The sequence below is a fragment of the Strongylocentrotus purpuratus genome, unplaced genomic scaffold (assembly GCF_000002235.5).
Source record: "Strongylocentrotus purpuratus isolate Spur 01 unplaced genomic scaffold, Spur_5.0 spur5_scaffold_1, whole genome shotgun sequence".
In the NCBI taxonomy this organism is placed as follows: domain Eukaryota; kingdom Metazoa; phylum Echinodermata; class Echinoidea; order Camarodonta; family Strongylocentrotidae; genus Strongylocentrotus; species Strongylocentrotus purpuratus.
In genome coordinates, this window is record NW_022145594.1 from 31,775,296 (window position 1) to 31,800,127 (window position 24,832).

The window sequence follows — 24,832 nt, forward strand, 5'->3', positions numbered from 1 at the left end:
TCAAATACAACGTCAAAATATGACGTAAGTCACCTTGTTTTTCCATCTCGGTTTCAGCTTTATGATCTGACACAGACTATGTCTCGAATGAATACGCAAATTGCGCGTTGTCCTACGTACCCGGATGCTCTTCAACTTTCAACCAATCAGCGTAGAGTGTATTCGGGGACGTTCAACTCATAAATGTGTATACTACAGTACTGTACATAGGATCTGTTCAACGTAATAGTGGTACTTGGACAGCTGGCTATCGACGTGAATTCCTCCGATTCTCAGTCCTATCGATCAAAATGACAGAATTTTCAACACAAACAAAATATCTCGAGTTGTCTTCGTCATAGTAGATTAGTGTGACGTAATCGAAACGTACTTTTGATTAATCACTATTGAAGGTGTTGCTAACGTTTGCAAGACAGTGACGTCATGCACAGGCATACTTATCACAATGGGGGAAAATCAACGATTGAGAGCTATAAAAAGAGCAAGGAAAGCAATACGTGTATTCGATAAGACTTGTTTTTTGGACATTGATTTGGGATCGGTTTTGGGTATGCTCAAAGAGAGCGACGTATATGAGATAACAATGGGATAAGCCTTCCTTATCGATAGAAGGCGTATTTCAACGTGTATAGGATATCCCGTAGACGGTCATCAAACTTTATTGAACTGTGGGGGCTCTTTAAAAGGCCTTTACCCCCTAGAGGCAGATAAAGAGACATTGCATAAATAAGAAAACCCTTTAAAGTGACTCGGTAACATTGTTGAAGGTTGATGAAAAAATGCGTAATGTTTATATGAAATGTTACTTATTATATTCCTTCTACTGAACTACCCCTCTAACTTTCAAAAAATCCTGAACAAATTCTCAAACAACAAAGATATTTATGTTTTTCTTTGAAGGCGTTACTGTGCGACACCCTCTAAAAGTAAATTCTCCCAACCATTTTTGAATTTTTCCAACGGTTTTTCCATGAAAAAAAGACATAAGACAAGCTTTAAAAAATCCACACTGAAATGTTTTGGAATAGTATATAGAGCCAATTCATTGATTTGTACGATTTACATTCACCTAACATGTGATTAAATTGTAATAATGTAGTTGGGAGAATTAAAGAATCGATCAGATCAGTTTTCCCCGATTGTTATAATTAACAATGGTCTGTTTTCAGTCAAACTTCATATTATCTTTAATTGTACATCTAGCATTGAAGTCACTACCTTAGCACCACTTTCTTTCATCTGAACAATGTTGCCGAGTCCCTTTAATAATTGCCACTCAAGCTACCATAATTATTTGTCAAGGGGCAAAGCAATGTTTCTGTAAGAGGCATAATTCCAAAGAACAAAACAAAAAACACTTCCGACAAGCAATACTTAGAACAGTACGAGAAGAAGAAGATGAAAATAAAACGAAATAGAAAACGTAAAAACAAGAAAAGGAAGAAGGTGAAGAACGAGAAGAACCAGAAGAACTCGAAGAAGAAGGAAAACAAGAGAAACGAAAGAATAGGAAGAAGTAGAGGAAAAGAGAAAGAAGAAGAAGAAGAAGAAGAAGAAGGAAGAAAAAAGGCGCAAGAAAAAGAAAAAAGTTGAAGTAGATGGAGAAGAAGAAGAGGAAGAAGGAGAAAAAGTAAAAGAAGAAAATAGAAGTTAAGATTAAGAGAGTTTGTCGGATTTCCATGTGTCTTTAATTTGGGGTAAAGATTAGAAAGGCAAGACGCAATGAGAAAAGAAGATCGAAGTCAAAGAAGAACGAGAACTAGAAAAGGACAAAGAAAAATTCGAAAACGATTACGACGATGAAGAGCTCAGTACTTGCCACCAGGCTTTAATATTTGATCTTCATCAGATGTTTACAGGTTTACAACCGTAGCACAATAATAATAAGACAATTGTCCCCAGACAATGATGACGTCACAACCACAACTATAGGGCGAATTATCTCCTTATTGCGCGTGTTGATTGTGTTTCGTAATGCCTTGGGGCGTGATTATTGGCAAATTGGAAAAATTAATGTGCAATCAGGACGCTGTCGGCCATATTCATTTACATTCCGAGCGAGGTAATTCGATCGTTAAAACTAGGTCGAAGGTAAACCGCGCCGGGCTTGTCATTATTTTTTGCCGCCTAAAACCAACGCAAAATCAGAGAGGACCTTTAATATTTTCACGATATAACGAATCGTGTAGCGATTGCTATTATCGAAACAATAGTTCGGTAAATAATGTCTGGATATTCTATTAATGAAGATGAATCAGGATTAAATCTACATGTTTAACACATATAGAAAGACAGGGAAAAATTACTGTCACCGAAATGCAAATTTGAAGCCAGTTTCATAGACATAGTTACGGATAATTCCTAGAGAGGGCGTTATACTTCAGACTCGAGACAAGCAGACAGAAACAAAGTATTGTCTTAAGATGATTGTCTGTTTGCTTGCTTGCCTGTTCTCATACGGTGAGAAAACGCAAGAGAGAGGAAGGGAGAGAGAGAGAGAGAGAGAGAGGGAGAGAGGAGAGAGAGAGAGAGAGAGAGAGAGAGAGAGAGAGAGAGAGAGAGAGAAAGGGGGGGGGGGGAATGTTCCTTATACACTCATCCCCTAACATCTGACAATAATCTACTATCGCCCCGTATTAAAGACGTTTTCGGCACAAGCTGGGCAATGATGCCTCTTAAAGTTTCAAACTAAAGTTAGCCTTGACGACCGAAAACATTGTCCACTACCACCTGACATAGCAACAACCAATGTCTCCAACAGTAACGTACAGCACTGATGATAAACAAACATTTCAAAAATAGTTCGTCATAATCCCAGCATACCATTGACTGACGTGCGAAGAAATAGATATGAGTTAGTGTTGATCATTAAATAAGTAAAGGTGTTTCTAAACTGATCCTATGCTGGAAAGGGAATCTATTTCCCAAATTTTGCTTTCCCAGAATGCCAACTGGCTTATGACGTAAACAGCAAAGCAAACAGAGTTCCGTGCAATGCAAGAATGCTCCCCAACTTCCAATAATAAAAAATTGTTAGAATGGACTTTGAGTAACCCGAAAGCAAATAGCAGTAGGCCCAGATTATTTCCTTATTCGATAACAGTTATGATGATGTCATTATATTACATGCATATGCGATGTAGTCAATCATAATTTTAAGTTAACCTTGGGCATACAATAATTTTTCATGTCATTCGCTATTCTCATTCTCCTTCTTTCTGGCCCTCTTCTTTCTCCTTTAAAGGCATCGTTTAACAATGTTAAATAATTATTATGAGATGCACGGCCCTATACGTGTTATCAGTGTCTGTGATTATGGAGTTATATAGAAGCCCTACAAAAATTGCGCTTCAAAATGATCAAGAAGTGCCTCAAAAAAGTAAAAGTCTTTGAGTGACCGGTTTTACCATACTCGTTTTCCCCAATAAACTGTACAAAATTTATAATTTCAGTCATAAATATCTTGATAATCAGACAGGCGATGGGCTTGTAAAAGTCATGGGGTTCCTGACTGACCTACAGGTTTATAATTATCATTGCAGCATGAGCTAAATCCAGAATTATCCCTTTAATATCTTCTTCTTCTTCCACTTCTTCTTTTAATTTGTTCTCTTCTTCTTCTTTTCCTGATTATGATGATGATCATGCTGCTTATGATGATGAAATGGGGATGTACAAGGCTCCTGAGGAGAATTAATGGTGCAGGAGGTATCCATCCATGGAAGGGTCTTCTTTTCCTTCATTCCCTTTTTCTTCCCTCTCCTTTCTCAATTTTTCTTTTCCATCTCTCATTGCGGACACATGCACTCAGTGCCCCCTGTATCGACGTCACGTTAGTTGAACATTTTAAGCTTTTAGATTACTAGGTGGGGAGGGGGGGGGGGGTATACGATATTTATTGAGAAGAACCCGGGGAAGTATTATGTAACGCGGAAATGACAGGGAACCCGCTGAGTTTGGTATGATTTGAGAGGTACAGGATCAATTCGTTGACACCGAATTAACACATTTTGAGCATTTTACCTGATATCAGTCACCTCACAAAAAACGATTCAGTTGGTACTAAATTAAGTCATTAATTTCGAGTGTTTTAATATCACAACTTGTGTTTTGTGCTGTGGTTATAAACTTGTAAGATTAGGTAGCAAACATCCATCCCATTCACGTTTGCATTCCTTCATTCCAGAGCTAGAATCTCACTTAGGCTGAGAAAATTATAATAACAATATTCAACGTTGTGTAATTCATTATGTCCTAACGGGGCTGGTTTGTCGTATGTTTTCTTGCATTCGTAACGCACTGAAATCGGTGAATACGCGAGCGATTTATTCCTATCCCGATCTCTTACACATCATTACTCCGTTTCCCAGGCAGCGACTTGCGTCATACGTCGACCCGTTGCCATGGCGACTAATAGGGCGCGCCACGCGAAGCTCCGCCTTTGGTGGCCGGATTGTGCAGAGAGCTGCGAAACATTCACGAAGATAATTTATGAAAAAAGGAGAAAAGGAAGGATAGGAGAAAAAAAATGTCCCAAGTGGTAGATTGATAATGAATGTCAAATGTAGGAGGGGTGGAGGGTATAAAGAAAGAGGGAGATAGGTGGGAGACATATTGAGAGACAAGCAAAGAGACTGAAGAGAGAGAGAGTTTGAGAGGAAGAGAGGTAGAAATTAAAGAACACACTTTTTGACACACACACACGTTATTCTAGTGGTGTGAGTTGCGAGTAGGACGGAGTGATAGCGAGAGAGAGATTGTGTGACAGGAAGGGAAAAGAGAGAGAGAAGGAGAACATGAGAGGGAGAGAGACAGAGACAGAAGGACAGGACTTCGAGCTAGAATGACGTCATACATTTTGACGTACGCACTCGTACTATACATTCACACACAAATTTAATGAATAGGCAATACCCGGGCATGCACACACACCGCCGACACACACACGCATTCATAATATATGATGTGAAATAGCATATCTACGGGATATATTGATGTACTTCATTCGCTGGGCTGGTCCTAGCGGAAAAACTGTGAATTTGGCTTTGTATCTGTAACTTTTTATCTTGAAACTTGTTTTTCTTTAGTACAACGGTGTAAGAATAGAACTTCAGGGTTGCTACATCTTTCTCTTTTGGAGAAACCGCATTTAGAATACCAAAAACGTGAAATATATATATTCCTGTACTATCTATGGTTGGATGCATCTCTTCGTCATTGATTGCTCAACGTGAATTGGACATTATTAAGCATGGAATTAAATAGTTTATTCATCCATCGCAACGCTGAATAGACCTAATGGTACGAATTTGAAGTTGAATTTGAGCATTTACCAAAATGAGCGAGATAACAAGATAGCGAAGAACCTTTTTCGTTCTCTCCGACACGAAACGCACACACTTTTGACATCAATGAAAATTGGGTTCAACGAAGTGAATCGCAGCAACAAAGCACAGGGGAACGCGAAAATCACATGAAACCATTTGTCCATTTCCACCAACAAGGACAATTTTATTCTTCTCTGGATTTTACACGGAGCATGATGAGCATTTCTAAGTCATGTCTGTCTAGGAATATACGACTTGTGCAGCATTTTGGAGCCTTTTCGAGCCCGGATTTTGCCTGCCGTTTGGAGAGACTCTGAGGTCGAAGATGGTCGTTATGGAGGAGAAGGCGGATACCCCTACACAGGCCAAACCTCGACGCGGCCACATACGCGTAGGGTTTTACGATATAGACCGTACCATCGGCAAGGGCAACTTTGCAGTGGTGAAATTGGCAAAACATCGTATAACTAAATCTCAGGTGAGGACAATGAATTGGTAATTGCATGTGTATTATCCATGGAAATGTTCAGAATCTTGTATTATATAGGCTCCGGATGTGACGTTGTTGTGTGATCAAAATTTTGAGGTAGAGGGTCTGAAGAAAAAAAATTGATCATGTTTTGAATTTGACATCGGCCATCATTACCACATGCACACCACCAATAGTAAGACAATATTATGCAGTTAATATATTACCTCCCATTCTGTATGTAATTAATTATTTTTGCACTGCTCCGAGCCTCCGACACATAGCATCATAAAAAACATGGACATTGATATTGCGACATACAAAATCGTTATCCAATTACAAAAGCAACTAGAAAAATAAACATTGAAAGTAACTAACTTACTTATTAGTATGACGTGTTGGGGAAAAAGTGAGGAAACAACAATTTACTTTAAAAATATAAAATTAGCTGACATGTCGGTTTCACAAATGTGTATGTAATGCAGTCATATCCTGTGCGTATGCCAGGCCATGTGTATACCAGGCCATGTGTATACCACAAATGGTAGTGTCGTGAAATTATAATATTCCCCATCAACTTATGAATGGGACTTCCTCAGCTCAGCCCATGCAGGATGCATGGTAATATGGCACAACATTTCATAATAGTTGATATGGAATATATATTGCAAAATCACAATTTGATTATTATTGTTGGCCTTTACTTGTAACAGTATTAGTTTAGTATGTATGCAGTTTCCTTTCCACAGTGAGGTACATTACTACATTTACAATACATGTACATGTGGCAGTAGGGAAGTCCCCTTCTCTTTGCCTTAGTATCTCTTTCTTTGTCTCTTTCCCTCTCAACCCCCCCCCTCTCTCTCTCTTTAAGTTTAGATAAATATATATTTCTCTCTCTGTCTCTCTCTGTGTCTCTCCCTTCTCTACTCTCAGACTCATCTCTCTCAATCTAATCCATCTCTACAATATTGTTGTATATTTCTCTCTCTGTCTCTCCATTCTCCCCTCTCATCCCCTCTCTCTCTCTCTCTCTCTCTCTCTCTCTCATCCCCTCTCTCTCACTCTCTCATCCCCTCTCTCTCACTCTCTCTCACCCCTCTCACACCCCCCACTCTCTATTTTTTTCTTCAAATTTATCTTTATCTTTAAAGTTTAGGAATGCAGTTGTACATATAATCCTATATATATATATATATATATATATATCAAGAATATATCGATAATTCTATTTGTCAATAAATATTCTGTCAATGGATATTTTTGTTGAGTAGAAGTACCAAAGGACCAAAATGAGGGTTTGGCAAATATTGTTTTTTAGACCATTTGTTGACCACTACTGACCATTTCTTCACCTTCACTTGTTGTGATCAATGTATATCTCCTAAGGATGTTGGTCTCTTTTCTTTTCTGGCTGAGTAGCGATCTCCTTGCTCCTAGATCATCTCCCCAGCTGAGCTTTTCAGGCCTCGTTTAAACCAGCAATCCACGTCAAGCCCGGACAATAGCTGACCATTGACTGACCCTCCTAACTGACCCCCTAGATTGCAGCTGAATGATTCACTGGACATTGATCTATTGTCCAGTATTGTCCAGTTTACCAGGAACTTGTTAGGCTGTGAGTTCGGCCATGCAATGCTTACCGGTAATATTGATCCAGGATTGTAAGCTCAGAGGTATCCCCTATAGATAAATATTTTGATAAATGGTTTACCTGGGAAAGGGGAGTGGTTGTATATTATAGCTTTCCAAGCATGGTTAATTCTCATGTTGATCAAAATGAGAAAAGATGGAAGTGACAGAAATTGGACTATATTTCTTCATAGTCATCATACACACTTTACATGTGACATGTATGTTTGCAAGCCTCTGGTATATATTTTGATGTGGCCCAGTGTACATGGAAAATGGGAATGGGAGGTGTTGATACAATACATGTATTTTTGAAGCACATAATTATCTTATGCAGTGTACTATGTCTCGTACACATCAATCCTGTGGTGCACTTGAGGAATACCTCCCTATTCATACTTTTTTTGTGGGGGTGGAGGGGGTGGAGGTGGTGGAGGGGTGCAAACATTACACGTCATTAAACAATGCGTACCTGCAAGTACACGTAATGTTTACCAGCATGATTTAGGTCGGTTCAAAATCAAATCATTCAGGTTCATTTCTGATTGCTTTACCAGAGAAATATACATATACCCTGGGAATGTAATTAATATACATGTATGCCCAGTCACTACAATGAACTACCTGTACCAGTCTGTACGTTGCATGTGGCCATTACTCCATTGGGCATGAGTTTGATATCCGACTTCCAAAGCCAAAGTCCCCCCAAAAGTTTGTATTTTAGACTTTGAGATTAGATACCAAAGCCTTCGGGATAGAATGATATTGTACCTACAAGGTATGGTTTATATCTAGAGAAGTGTATGTTGGAAAAAGCTCAAATGCCTGTCATTTTATTCCATACCTGTTGTTTTATTTCATAAAGTACATGATTGGAATATATAGTTGGTCATCGTTACAACTATAGTTGCAATGGAAATGTCTCATTGTAGGTCTGCAGACCGTATACAGTAGTTACATGTTGGCCCAAGTATTGCTCACCGAGCGAACCCCGTGAGAATGGCCAACATTCAGACTGTATAGTGTCTCACATGGCTGTGTGAATGATCGTGACAGACCGTGATGCCACAGGCTGGGTGCATGTACGATCCGAACTTGACCATGCTGGAATGTTAGTTCAACGGCCATGTGAAGAATGTGGGCGGCCATCTTGGATTTATATGAGTCATGGAAGGTCCGGAATTTAGACTACGGTAGCCATGATGCACTCCAACATCTACCATGTCCTTAGTTAATGATTAGCATTTACATGAACGGTACATATTTTTATAGGGCCTACATAATATAATTGGTGACATGTTTCTGGTTAAAAACATTCAAAGGTACAGGCACCTACTGAAAGAGTTTGTATTTTCATCTTGTACAGTAACAAAACCCTTGTCTGGCGTGAAACTGTAAGAGTGGGTCTCAATAGTGACATCATGAAGAATTCTCTCCAAATTAGCTGCTCCTGAAGTTAAAAACAGCCATAGACTGACAAAGTTATTATGCAATCAGTCAATTGTGAGATTGTGAAGTAGAGAATATTGAAAAATACCCCCTGATGGTGACTAGCGTTTGCTGAAGGATGTCTTATTTAATGCTCCATTAGTGTATTTTTGTCAATAAATTGTTCATTGGAAGCACTGCCGGCATCCACTCTCACTTTGCCTCTTTTGGCGGTGAATATATTGCTCATTAATACATTTAGATGTTTGCATTGTGTCAAAATTGAGCCTGTACTGTCAGACTACATCCTACCATTGCAAGCTTCCTTGGTTGGTAGGTGACCTTTGCATGAAACGGTTCCTGGGAGGTCATGCTCAGAATGACGTCAAATAGGAGAATGTGTTCTCCCCAAGGATTTTATTTGGTCATAGCAGGTCCATGGTCATAGGGCGAAGAAGGCCAGCTCTGAAAGGTCATCAAAGCGCTTTGGGACCATTGACTTGACCCCCCCCCCCCCCAACCTGTCATGCTATATCATTTGGTGGTGATTTTTTTTCTTCTCCATTTGTTCAGAGATGCACACAGTGTTTCATCTTGAAGCTGAAAAACAGATTTCCAGAAAGTAAGGTATATTCATGTAGGGGCCTATATTTACAGTAGGGTACACTGTTGCTCATGAACTTTAAGTTGGAATAATTTTTCTTTATACCTCTTTTCATGAATGGTTGTGACCATACATTTATGGTTTATTTTTGATAGAATATCTTCTTAAAACTCTATTGATCAATCTCTTTTACTCTGTAGATTGATAAATAAACTTCTGAGAAGGTACATGTATAAACTTTATAAATAAAGAATAAACTGTACTGTCACAATCATTTCATGAAAAGAGATAAGGAAAAATAATTACAATTTGATATATATGCAAGAATGTAGGCCTACAGACATGTACATTTCTGAACATGGAGGCCTTAATGTTTAGGCATATAGTCTGCGTACTTGTATCATTGGCCTTGCTTATTGCCTATGGAGTAGGCCAGGCTCTGGACTGAAACAGAAATGTACTCGTACTTGTACTTATCATTTCAAACCAAGTAAAAGAGACGTATATACAAACTTACAAAGTCATTTGGGTTTGCTTTACAGGTGCCTCGTTTTCGTTTGACATGTACATATAATCACTTTCAGTTTCATACAGAGTACCGGTATCATGACGTCAATGGCCCGAGAAACTGAGAATGGGACCAACGCAAGTTGTTTTTATCGTCTGTATTTGTCTGGTCTATAAATCTAGGCCTACTTAATGACAGGAAATATATATTACAGTGTAGCCTTGACCAAGCACTAGGCCTTCACATGTATGTACAGAACATGTGATCATGTATGTAGGAGAGATAGGGAGAGAGAATCATATAATGCTTCAGTCGAACCTGCTTTAGTGACCACCTGTCTACAAAGACCACATTTGTTGTTTCCCTCGAAAATGGTTTCTCATTGAATCATGTACTTAAGGAACTTGTCTACAAAGACCACCTGTCTACAAAGACCACATTTGTTGTTTCCCTTGAAAATGGTTTCTCATTGAATCATGTGCTTAAGGAACCTGTCTACAAAGACCACCTGTCTACAAAGACCACATTTGTTGTTTCCCTTGAAAATGGTTTCTCATTGAATCATTTACTTAAGGAACCTGTCTTCAAAGACCACCTGTCTACAAAGACCACATTTGTTGTTTTCCTCGAAAATGGTTTCTCATTGAATCATGTACTTGAGGAACCTGTCTAAAATTAAAGGCCACTTTTTGCGTTTCCCTTGGGCGGTCGCTATAGACAGGTTTGACTGTAATACATGACCGCCAATGATGATGTGATTGTGCAAGTGCATGTACATGCTAGCTGATATAAAGCAACCTAGCTGATTTTGGCAGAGATCAATATTATAAAATGACTATGCTCATCATCATGGACTTCCAAATGTAACTCCATGTATTGTACTCTGTACATTTGTACAATAACAAATTGAATACAAATTAAATGAAATTGAAATAAATAAATAAAATAAAATTAAGAATGTAAAATTAAATAATTACATATAGGTACCGGTACCGGTATATGTACAATTGCTCAGAAGCCTTCACTGAGTCTGAAGAAGCACACCTATTGTGTTCAGGCTACCCCCCCCCCCTCCCCCAAGAAGGTCAGTAGAAGCCCTGCTTCAAGTTTGAAGAAAAGAATCAATCCAAGTTTTCAACAAAATAGGAATGATAATGTAGGCTTATGTCTGAATGGTGTCTGAAGAGCTTTTTGATGACAGCTTTACAATATCTTTGTACAAAGTTTGTGTAGTATTGTATTTGTAAAGTAAAGGAGCTTTATTTTATTTTCCATGTAACTGTCCCGGGGTAACTGTCCCCCCCCCCCCCCCCCCTCCCATCAACATTCATTGGATGCCATTCTACTAGAGAGCAAGCTGTCCCATTGTCAGCACTCCCATTGAATGAGGTGTTTTGATTAGGGCTGTAAAGGATTAAGTAAGGGGTTTCATTTGGTTAAGGGATTAACAGGGTATTGATAGAGGGTAATCAATGAGATTAGCATGTGGAAGATGTCTGTTACTGATAATGACTGACTGCCCTGTGATTGAATTTATTTTATTTCATTTTATTTTATTTTATTTGCAGGCTAAACTCAAAGCTTCATGAAGCTAAACAACCCAGAGTGATATAGCTAGTATTGCATCAATAAAACTAGTTCTGGACAAGGATTACATGTAGATGTTTTTGAAAATAGAAATTAGAAAACAAAACTCAAACAAACATATATGAGGGTTTGGGGGCAAAACGTAACACACAAACAAACTAATGCAGTTGGTATGAAGCTTTTGTATGCAGAGTATTAGTATTGCATTAACCAAAAAAATGGTTCTTGAAAAGGAGTATGAAAATATAAAAACAAAAACAAAAATAAATCAATATGAGGGTTTGGGGGCAAAACGTAACACACAAACAAACTAATGCAGTTGGTATAAAGCTGTTGTATGCAGAGTATTAGTATTGCATTAACCAAAAAATGGTTCTTGAAAAGGAATATGAAAATATAAAAAACAAAAACAAAAACAAACCAATATGAGGGTTTGGGGGCAAAACGTAACACACAAACAAACTAATGCAGTTGGTATGAAGCTGTTGTATGTAGAGTATTAGTATTGCATTAACAAAAACGGTTCTTGAAAAGGACTATGAAAATAGAAAACAAAACAAAAAATAACCCATAAGAGGGTTTAGGGGCATAACAACAAAAAACTAAACAAACAAATGCAGTTGTTATGAAGCTTTTTCACCTCAGATAAGTCAGATTATTAGTATTGAATCGACCAAAAAACGGTTCTTGTAAAGGAGTATGAAAATAGGAAACGAACAATCCGAATTCGGGACAAAAAACAACAACAAATGCAGTTGGTATGTCAATGACGCTATTACAACACTGAATGTTAGCATTGCATTGACAACAAAAACAGTTATTGAAAAGAAGTATATAAATAGAAGAAAAAAAATCAGAGTTGTTTGGCAGAAATAAATTTCAAAAAAAGCATTGGATGAGGAACCCTGATTGTTTTCCATTATCACGTTATCCGACCCCGAAAAAGCTGCCCGATCATTCGGATCACTGATTGCATCTGTACTATGACGTCAACGAAGGGTTCCTTTGATAAAGACTGGATAAGGGAAGGAAAAAAAAGACAAGACCATGTGATCGCGAAGGCTCTATGTGTGAGAATTATTTGGTTTTATGCAATGTCTGGCAATGAAAATATAGGGACTGAGGGCAATTGTGCCTGGCAAACTCCTGTAAATGTGATTTATTTTGAATGGTTGTGAGGAGCTCTGAAAAGCCATAGAAAAAGGGGCAAAACGAATGAAAAGAATAAGGAGATAAAAAGAGATCTTCAACAATGAAGGATGCACTTTTACAGAAGAAGAGCAGGGAAAAAGAAGAAAAATCAACAAAACAGAAATTGTTGTCTGGAATTGCCCCCTTTTCTGTACAATTTCAATATTTTTTGTATCTAAGAATTCTTTTTTCCGACATGGACTGTTGTCTGTTTAGAGCCAGAAGTATGTATATGTAATTACAGTCAAGCCTGCTTTAGAGACCACCTGTCTATAAAGGTCACAGTTTTTGTTTCCCTTGCAAGTAGTTTCTCATTGACACATGTATGAACCTGTACATAAAGACCACTTGCCTATAAATAACACTTCTCTAGTCTCCCTTAAGTTGCCTTTCTACTTTCTATACAGGTTTAACTGTACTTTTACATAGTTTTGACTCCCTTCAGCTGTCAGCAGATGACAAATTCTTTCCAAGGGCGCTAGAAGTGCCCCTTTAAACTTAGATCATACATGACTTTGTACTCCTGCATTCATTGAATAACTGTGGTATAACTATTCACATTCTTACAAGTTACACTGCATTTCATTTCATCGCAGTAATGTAGGGTGCAGTTTGCCTTTTGAGAGACATGCGATGTCAACATCTATTCATGTCCGGATATTGGTATAAAACTCCTTTGATCATTCTATTTTTATCTTCTATGAGGGGTGGGGGGGGGGGGGGGGGGGGGGGGGGGGGGGGGGGGGTTATGAGGAGAAATAATGGCAATTTTTTTTCTTCTCAGTCACAATTTCCCAAAGTTACATGTACATTGTATGTTAAGACATACAACTTGTGTACATGTATATGCCTTTGTATGTATTATCCATGTATAAAACTTCTTTGATCATTCTGTTTGTTTTTCTCCATTGTGCTTGGAGTGGGGGTGTTGGAAATGACACAATAATGGATCTTCATTGCATCGGTATTGAAAATGCTGACAATACAAATACACTGTAGGTTTACAAAGTTACAGAGAGGATATTTTTTTCTTTCATTTTTTTCTTTCATTATTCCACATTTGGGGTTGTGGGAGGAGAGATAACATGCTTTTTTTCTTTTACGTCAAAACTATTGGAATAACAAAATATGCATTCTCTATAGATTTACGAATACAAACAAAAAAGATAGTGAGTGGGAGACCCCTTTTCAACTGTATTGGAGGTTGGTGATTACGTCAAAAGCTGGAATTTTAAAAACCTCTGAGGGCTGTAATCGTGGGATTTGTTGTCTTCTGAGGCACTTCACAAAGAGAAACCATTTGCTGTGGGTGTAATGACCTTCCCGTCATTAACAAAATATATGTATCAGGTACACACTTTTGAAGGAAAAGAAAAATAAGCAAGAAAACAGATTGAAGGACAAGCAACAAATATTTGTTTCACAAACAAATGCAAATAAGTAAATATATAAATAAATAAAACACACACACAAAAATACATCTGTGCAGTATTACATTAGATTATTGTAATATCGATGGGATAATTTATATTATGATGTATTCAATTTATAAACATTATTTTCATTATTATTGTTGTTATTGTTCTTATTATTATTTATGATTGACTAATTGTCTTAGTTGAAAAAGAAGTGTGTGAAACTGTATATGATTGGAAGTAATGTTTTTCATGGTTTCCATAGTGATGCAGTATCAAATCAAATAAACATGATGATAACAAGTAGGCCTGGTAAACTTTTGGAAAGCTAAAGTGAACAAGACTCAAAAATTAGAAACCAGACTAACGTACATGCCAGACAGTAGGAGGAAGTGGAAAGGAAAAAAAAAAAGAAATGAAAAGGAGAGAAAAAACACCAAGAAAGCAAAAATCAATAAAGCAGAATATTACTGTCATCAATTGACGCATTTGCACTCTGCCTGCACCGCAAGGAGAGGAGAAAATACTCCAAAATAGATTATTTCCCAAATAACTCAATCACAAATATAGCAAGGCTGTTTATGAGTGTATAGAGATTTTCCCCTTCTCTTTCCTCGTCTCTCCCCCTTCCTTTTCGATCGTGCGTGCTTGAGAAACTTGGGACGAAAACAAGACGCAGGGTTGGGAGATTACGCCGCAAATCCTGCCGTGACAGGGCGCGATTCAGAGAAGGGGGATCGCGGGGATTGCTCACGCAAATTGCGTCGCCCTCACGTCATCGAGCCGCATACTAATTGATCGTTTTCACGAGCAGATCCTGCTGCCCGGGGAGCGTGTGGCTTGCACAGCCAGAACCTCCCCGTTTCCTATGACGTCAATTTTCCAGCGACTGTGCGTCCTGGCTTTAAGTGCCTTATGCGAGCGGAGGGTGGATACAGGAGGTTGAGGTTGCATTGTGTCGACTTCCATGCTCGGTGAATGCATTATGCATATGATCAGCTGCCCACATATACAGTACAACTGTATGAGTAATAATATTGCATGAATATTCAGTCTGTCATCCAACAATTCTACAGGATAAATTGATCTACCGGTACATGTATGTACATGTGTAGCAGTAACAAGGCATCCATGTAAATTGCAGGCCTTCAAAAAAGTGTATATTCATTTTTTTCTGTAATATTGCATTAATATTCAGTCTGTTATCCAACAATTGTACAGTAATACATACATACATGTGTAGCAGTAACACAGTTGATTACAACAACGCATGTCAATTGCAGGCCTTCAAACACTTGTTCATATTCATTTTGTTCTGTAATATTACATGACTATTCAGTCTGTTATCCAACAATTCTACAGTAATACATTGATCTTACATACATGTACATGTGTAGCACTATTAATTACGTACCATGCATGTAAATTGCAAGCCCACACAAAACGGTATTTTAATTTATTTTTTCTTTTCGTGGACATGCATTAAACATAGAATAAACTCTGTACACACATCTGTCCAAAGAGACTGATGGCTGTTATTCATATTAGAACCAAGGGGAGGCCACAGCAATCTCGATGTTTTCCTCCAGAGAATGTCCAATGTAAAGGTACAATTACAAATTCATTTTACTTGTTTTTGTCACAACCTGTAAAGGGCACTTTGAATCCTTTAATGCATACATGTACATTTATGTACATCTACATGTGCATTTACACACTAATACAACACCTACCGGTAAATCGTGCATACCCCTTGTCAATTTGATGTCTTTGTGTTATTCATACAATGTAACTCAAGAATGAAAGGTGGATTGTTGAAATAGGAACTTTGTTGAATACCTTTAAATGTAAGCTTTAGTATGCCACATTCTCAAAAAGCATAAATCAGGAAAATCAATTTTCACATACCGGTACTTAAAAAATACACAACTTTTTAGGGTATATGAGTCATTAAGTTGTAAAACTGTACATGTATAGTTGTACACACAAGCCTACTGGGACCATTTTTGTCTCTTTTTCTTTCTTCCTCTCTTCATACATTATATATATCTCCTTTATGAATATACATGTGTACATTTCTATGTTATCTACATGTAAGTGTAATAATTTACATTAATGTTTAACTATTGACGTTGTATTGATAAAAGATGTTTCTTTTAAATTACAAAGAAATTCCATTGAATGATTGATAGCGAAATATTCTGTAATTGCGGATTTAAAGTTTAGATCATCACTTTTTTCCCCCTGCTTATATTTGTTTGCTCGATATTTGTCTGTATGAACAATTAAAAAGGTAATTTAAAGAAAATTTGTTTGTGCATGTACTGTATGTTACATGTAATTTACATGTATTTCATAACATACTATACCAAAACATGCAAAATATTCCAAGCAGATAAGCTGAACTGTGAATGAAAACAGGACGCAATGAAGGAGAGGACAAAATCAGATATGGGGTGATTTCCACAGATTTATTTAGGGATGGCATCTTCCGCAAATAGCTTGGCCTAGAATACACGCAAGCATGCTAGCGAGGGAGCTATTTATAGAGTCCATTTACGCAACTCGCTTGACGAAGGGGGAACATATTAAGGGACATCTGGGGCTACACAACCACGTCTATGGCAGACACATACGTGTACAAATGTCCCTATATGTGATGACTGCTGTTGAATGCAAGGGGTTGGTCGGGGGCTTGCAATATTATTATTACCCGGTATCACCCTTCAAGATATTTTTGGAATCTTATGGTGCTATAAAATGCAATTAGAAATGTCTCTGTCATGGTGAAGTAGAAAGAACGGAGTGTAATTATCGACTCAGTTAGTTACTGTAACACGATTTAAATGATGTCAGTGGTGAGAGGCTTGTATAATTACTGATGTGATGAACATGTAAATTGAGTTATATATTAAAATGAGTAAGATCAGTGTGTTCATGTAATGCACATGTTGTTCATATACTGTTTAGTGTGTGAACAAAGTCTCAATTAGGTCTGTTCACATAATTTTACACAGTGTAAACACCCTTCTTTCTCTGAGTGGATGGTATACTGTCAGATTCAAGAATTTCAAATTTTTCAATTGAAATTGACATTGATGAACAAATAATTCCAGCTTTAACAATTCTTAAATTTACTTGTAGAATTAGCAGGTAATTTGCCATTAATGTCTGCCCACATGTGTGTTGTACCAAATAGCAGAGGTGATGTGGTCTAGTGGATGAGTCTGCGGACAGTAGATCACAAGGTACGGGGTTCAAATCCCAGCCAGGCACTAACGTCCCTTGGCAAGATGTTAATCTACATTTGCATTGAAAGCCAGAAGGGCAATAACTCATATTTACCTAGAGTTTTAACCTTCATACCGGTACATTGATATTGATATCCTTTTGACATAAATTCAGAAGGTGACATATACTTGTCAAAGTTTTGTCAAACTTTATTGAACAACCTCTGCAAATAGACCCCCTCAATCCGTGACCCTCATGTTATTCACACATGTACGTCACAAGTGCCTATAAGTGGCCCCCTCTTTGCCGAATCTCTCTACTTTCAAAGGAAATAACGGGGAATCGTGCAAAAATATTCTGTTATGGGAACAACAAACATCTCAGACAGAAGGCCGGGACGGAAAACAAGAACTGGTCTGAAAAACAAGGACGACATCGTGTGATATGCGGTATTTTTTTTTACGTGTTTGGGAGAAGGAGGTATGACGTAGGCGGCCAGGTACTACTCAAACATAGGGCCAGGTGATGTACACAGTGCAGAAAAATCAATCTACCTCGTACGATGGCTGAGATGATGACGTTCTTCTCTCTCTCTCTCTCTCTCTGTCTCTTTCTTGCCTTCTCTCCTTTTCTCCTGTACGTTTATATTCCTCTCTCTCTCTGTCTGTCTCTTGCTCTCTGTCTCTCTGTCTCTCTCTCTGTCTCTTGCTCTCTCTCTCTCTCTCTCTCTCTGTCTCTCCCTCTCTGTTTCTCAGTCTCTCTTGCTCTCTTTTCCTGTCTCTTCCTCTCTCTCTCTCTCTCTCTCTCTATCTCTCTCTCTCCATTGCCTTAATTCTCTCTTTCTCTGGCCTTCTCCCCTTCAGCCCTTTTGTACTTGTAAGTTATATCTTTTCATTCAGTCTCTATCATGTAGAGTTGTTTACAATCTATATGTGACCTTTCCCTTATATTTTGCTGTCTTTCTTTTTTACCCCATATCATGAAATCAGAAACATAAAACTGTCTTCTCTCTCTCTCTCTCTCTCTGTGGCCGAAATGAACATGTGTATGCTGCAATATAAATCTGTATTTATTTCTTACAAATGCTGTATTTGTTGACAATATTTGTTTTCATTCAGTCTCTATCATGTAGAGTTGTTTACAATCTGACCTTTCCCTTATATTTTGCTGTCTTTCTTTTTACCCCATTTCATGAAATCAGAAACATAATGCTGTATTTGTCGACACTATGAATTATTTTTTCCTCCACCTTCTGTCTTTGTATTACCTTACCATAATTTCCTCTCATTGTTACAAAAGAAATTGGCAACCACATATAACCACATTCACTTTAACAAGGTTGAAATTTCCATATTTTACATAGAGTCATAGATCCACGTGTGTAAATAGTAGGTGTACATTCAGAAATGAATTCCATTTTTGTGGTCACCTTTTTATAGTGTTTTCCGATTGTTTGCGCTTTCCGTGAATGCCATCTTGGAGGTGCGCTGTGTAAATGTCAGCGGGCGTACTTGTTCGTACAGTCCATGATACTTGTTGGTTATAACACAATACATGTGTGTGATTCATCATGATTACTTTGTATGGTGAAGATGGGGGGATGGAAGAGAAGGAGAAGGAAGAAGATAAGATGGATGAGGAGGAGGGGGAGTAGGAAGAGGAGGAAAAGAAGAAGGAAAGTAGAAGAAGAAGCAAAAGGAGGAGAAGAAGAAGAAGGAAGAGGATAAGATAGATGAGGAGGAGGGGGAGTAGGAAGAGGAGGAAAAGAAGAAGGAAAGGAGAAGAAGAAGCAAAAGGAGGAGAAGAGGAAGAAGGAAGAGGATAAGATGGATGAGGATGAGGAGAAGGAGGACTGGATGAGTAGGAGGAGGAAAAGAAGAAGAAAAGGAGAAGAAGAAGAAAGAGGAGGAGAAGAAGGAGAAGGAAGAGGATAAGATAGATGAGGAGACCTCAAATCTCAAATATATAGCAAGGCTGTTATGAGTGTATAGAGATTTTTCAGTGGGATGAGGAAAGGAAGAAGGAAAGGAGAAGAAGTATAAACAAAAATTAAAAGAAGAGAAGAAAAATGAGCTAAAGAAGAAGGAGAGAAGGAATAAAGGAATGTTATATGAGGAGATGGAGGGGAAAGAAGAAGGAAAGAAGGAAGAAAGGAATGTTATATGAGGAGTAGGAGGGGAAAGAAGAAGGAAAGAAGGAAGAAAGGAACATTGGATGAGGATGGAAAGAAGGAGGGGAAGGATGATGAAGAAATTAGGAGAAAAAGAAGGAAGGTGATAAGTTGGAAGAGGCTGGAGGAAGAGGAGATGAAGAGGTGAGAGGAGGAAGGGGGAGAAACATGACGGAAGTGAGTCGAAAGAGCAGGAAATGGTAGAGAATTTAGTAGAACTTGTACATTGTAGGTTAGAAGAATTCGAACTGATGATTGTATGCTGACATCTAGAAGGCTGTTAAACTAATATTTTACGGCTTGCATATATTAGAACACAATTTACAACAAAAACTCCTTTACTATATGTTCCAATACATGAATACATGACTGTACTCTGCGATATCTGTTACATTCTTTTATTTCCCCCCCCCCCCTATATTGTTTTAGGTTGCAATCAAGATCATAGACAAGTACGGCTTACAAGATCTAAAACACAATTTGAAACAAAAATCTCCTTTATTATACATGTGCCAAAAACATCCATAAGTGACTGTACTCTGCATCGTCTGTTACATTCTCTTATTTTTGTATCTGTCATGTCATACTCTACTCTGCAATGTCTGTTAATTTCTTTAATTTTTTCTTCTTCTGTCGTTTCAGGTTGCAATCAAGATCATAGACAAGTCTAGATTAGACGAGTCCAATCTCAAGAAGGTCTATCGGGAAGTGCAAATCATGAAGATGCTCTCACATCCCAACGTCATCAAACTATACCAGGTAGGATTTCTTGAATCTGAATATAGGCCTGTCCTCATCAGCTCAAGTTTGCCAAATTATCTGCTAAATTTAACTATCCCGATCGAAAATCAACCAGTTTATTGCTTCTTCATCAGCCTGCAGTTGCAATTAGCAGGATATTTGGTCGAGAAAATATCCAGATAAATCTTGGTCTTATTTCCAAAATATCCTGCTATTTGGGAAATAGCGGGCTAATTTGGCAAACTCCAGCTGATGAGGACAGGCCTAGTGTCTCTTGTGCAAATTAAAATGTGTGCAACATAACTATGGGAGTAGAAGGTATCGACAGTCTTGCTCTGTGTTTTGTCTGTTGAGCGGCAAAACGGTATTAGCTCTGCGTAAATTCATATGAGTTTACTAAATGCCCTTCTGGCCTGCAACAAGAACAACCTGCATGTAAATGTATGTTTAAAATATAAATTGACCCTACTTTTGATGACTTAGTGGGCAAGATCTATATGTGGCAATGAATATGTAGATCTTTACTTTATACAAGTTCCTTGCTCAATTCAATGTTTTTTCTTGAGGCCAATAATATTCTGGTAAACGCCTACTGTACAATGTATGTCTGTAATTGGAAGGTCTCTTTAAATGCTTCATGATCTGTTCCTTTGAAGGTACCGTAATCCGTTACATTTAGAATATTTCAAAAGAAGAATGGAACTGATTTAATCTCCTTGAATTTTCCTTGAATTACCTGGAAGTTCCTGGAAGTTTTACCTTGATCTACTTCTGTGACTTGATTTACATTTATTCCCTCATTTACCACATTTCTTGAATCGATCGTTGGTCACAAGTGAAGTGGTAATTGGCAATCCCTGTAGTAAATATATGTTTTGCAAGCATAGGCTTTTAACGTTAAAGACCTGAGAGGTGTTTCACAAAAATTGTCATCAGTGACAAATGACAGTTTTTGTTATAAGCTACTGAAATCCTTGCTTCTGATTGGTTATCAGTAGATATGTCACTGATTTTTGTCATTTGTCATTGAAAATTTGTCATACTTTGTGAAACGGGTCCCTGTTGTGGCCTTCACCCATCATTGTAGTAGGTTTAGTGTATAATTTTAAGAAAACAAATTGTGTCTCACACGATGTTAAATAAAAAATTAATTGTGAAAGAAGAGCAAATTAATTGTCATTTAATAAATGAAAATTCAACACTTTGAATTTATGGTTGATTCGCCGTATTCTTCTGTGGTTCTCATACTGTACATGTTATTTCTCTTAGTATTTGTAGTTTTCTATTCAATTTCATATGAATGTTTTGAAGTTATGGCCTTTAATTTGATTTCTCAAATGAATTATGCCGTCTGGTACATGTATTCTATTGTGTTAAAATATGTGAGAATTTTTTTCCCTCAATCTGTCTATTGTTAGACATCCTTGTAAGCTGCGCAAAACCAAATTTTATGACGTACTTATTGAGGGCAAGCATGTCGCTCTGCGTAGCTTCAAGTTTAATCACTGTCCCATCCTAATTATAAATAGTTCCTCATTCCTCGACACTACAAACACACACAGATCTCTCCTCTCATTTTTATTATTTGGCTTTTTGGGGGCTCCTTTAGTTGTTTTTGTTTCTTACTCTCTTTATATCGCGGCGAGAAATGATGAAAGGGACCTAGGAAGTTGGGTGTTTGTTCTTAGGATAAATTGCATTCCTAGTACCCTGGTTCTTTATCTTCATGCATCGGCTATTGACGTCATTGGTGTACGGCTGGCTGTGTGTCAGTAAACTAAGTAGTCTGCGGTCCAGGCTTGAGGATTATGTGATTTGACCTGTAATGGAGACAGGACACTCAGAGAAAAACTGAAACTGAAAATATTTCTCTAGAACAACTTGTTTCTCTAGAACAACTTGTCATGTATGTCTATAATATAACCCACAGACAAGCTGAAATACAATTTACATTATTGTTACTGAATTATTAATATCAGGTTTAATTGAAGTCCATCTTTTTATTCATATCATAATTAACCTGTAGTTTGGTTTACATGTGGATGTATTCATCAGGTAATGAGAATTTTTCATCTAGCTTTTTAACACTGTTTGCAGACTGCATGATGCATTGCTAATGAGAATAAATTTAAAAAAAAGGGAAAAAAAAGGAACTCTTGGTCTAGTAAGTTACTATGGTTTAGGCCTTACTCGGGAAGGCATCTCAAGAATATTGAGGGCTAGAGTGACTGTCAGCTTTTTGAAATCTTGAATTTTTATTTTATTTTTATCTTCTTTTTTTTCTCCTGTAGGTTATGGAAACGAAGAGCATGCTCTATCTTGTAACGGAATATGCAAGCAATGGTGAAATGTTCGGTAAGTTTCAACCATTCATTTTCCTGATTTTTACATTTTCTCATAAACGGTGCTCTTATTAACAGGGAGGATCAAGGCACGATGGCTCAGTGGTAGAGCAGTGGTCTTTTGTGATGGTGAGGTTCAAGTCAATGGGCTAGTGCCCTTTGGTAAGGCATTAATCCTCATTACCAAGTCCCTCGGAGAGGACTTAAAGCTGTCAGTCCCCTGGCTGCTTCCTTCCAATCATACACATGCTTTGTTAGCAGTCAGGTAAAACGAACATGAAATTAACTTAAAAAGTAATATAAAACCAGCAACTTTTAAGTGAAATGTTAAAAATTCACTGCCATATCAGTGCGACTCAATTAGTTTGAGTCTGTAGTTAATTAGTGAATTTGTGAAGTTTTATGATTTTATGGTATTATGCAAACAGTGAGAATGTGAACGCAGTGTGTGATCACATGTTCCTCTCGAAGCGATTGATGCTTTTAGTATGTCCGTCCGCACGCGATGCAATCTATTTGTGTTGGCAAACAATCGTTGGTTGTGAATAGACACCGGTCCAGGGTTCGGTGCTGTTGAAAAGGTTCGATTCATACCGAGTCTTGATAAAACATATTTGACCTCATTCTTTTATCGTAAGGAAGTTGTTTTTGTGTGAATATGTCCTAGGTTGTAAAGATCGTCCCCCACGTACAGCTTGAAGAAGTTTGTTTGTGCTGGCATCTGCATGGTCCCATTTCTCTTTCATCATTTTCCTTTTCAATTTATATTTCAGTCTGTTTATATATGTTATCTAAAGTTTACAACTTTTTTTGTGCAGCTGTCTATGTTGTTATAAAGTTTTAGATTTGTTTGCTTTCTCCATAATTGGGTCAAGGATCGTGAGGGCTTGTGGACATGCATTCTATATAAATATGAATTTTGGTCTTTGCTTTGAAAATACAATCATGTGTTTGGGGCATGGTTGCTTTTATCATTAGCTTTATCTTTCTCATAGTCATTACACCTTCATTGGCAGCATGGTTATCATCATCATCATGATTGTCATTTTTTTAAGCATCATTGTTATCATCATCCATTAATATAGTAATCAATATCATCGAATTCTCATAATCATCATCCTCATCCTCATCGTCCTCTTAATCGTCATCATCATCATCCTCTTAATCGTCATCATCATTCTCTTAATCATCATCCTTATGACGATTATAATCATCTTAATCACTATCACCACCATCATAAACATCATCAATACCATCATCAATACCATCATCAATACCCTCATCAATACCATCATCAATACCATCATCAATACCATCATCAATACCATCATCAATACCGTCATCAATACCATCATCAATACCATCATCAATACCGTCATCAATACCATCATCAATACCATCATCAATACCATCATCAATACCATCATCAATACTATCATCAATACCATCATCAATACCATCATCAATACCCTCATGATCATCAGCACTGTCACAGCCACACAATCACTATTACATCACCACGACCATATCCATCATCACAATCATCGCCATTATAGGACTCATCCATCACCCATTATCAGTACAAGAACAGTGCTAAACTATTCTAAGCCTCTGCTGGACTTGCATTAGACTCCTACAGAAATCATCAATTTGCCCTCTAATTCATTCTGTCAAACCGTTCCCACTCCCCTAACACGATTCCTAACCCTTGGACGTTGCATCATGATTCATCATCAAAAGAATTTGGAGGAAGGGGGTCAGAACCAATATTGTTTACCCCTCCCGCTCCTCATCATCGTCCCAACCGAGGTATATTTAGTACAATAAATGTTTTGTCGGTAAAGACATATCATCCTCATCCCATGGCTATAGATGTAACATGTTTGACTTACTCTCTCTGACGTCAGTGCATACCTGAATACTTTAACCCTTTCCCTCCCAACACCGAAGCAACGCAGACAGGATCTCTGCCGCGTTGGTAGACGGTAGGATGTGGCGAGTTCCGCGGATGCACCCCAAAGGTTAACACGGAAGGCGGTCAACGCATTCATAACAAAACAGAGCGAGGGCGTGCGTGTGCGTGTTTGTGTGTGTGTGTTGTGACCCGCTCTCGTGTCCGCGTACATCCGAGTTGTACTGGGATGTCAGAGGAAGAGTCATGTCAGGAATGCCGGGAATTTGGCGGGC

General features: G+C 37.9%; 1 protein-coding gene across 1 annotated transcript in view; it reads left to right on the forward strand.

Annotated features, from left to right (window-relative positions):
- Positions 1-4,799: 4,799 nt before the first annotated feature.
- Positions 4,800-24,832, forward strand: part of LOC578417 (serine/threonine-protein kinase SIK2) — a 48,861-nt gene continuing 28,828 nt past the window's right edge. The window contains exons 1-3 of the mRNA XM_003724784.3: positions 4,800-5,805; positions 20,205-20,321; positions 22,595-22,658. Coding sequence (XP_003724832.1) covers positions 5,653-5,805; positions 20,205-20,321; positions 22,595-22,658 — 334 coding nt within the window. The 5' untranslated portion in view covers positions 4,800-5,652. The remainder of the gene's footprint in view (positions 5,806-20,204; positions 20,322-22,594; positions 22,659-24,832) is intronic.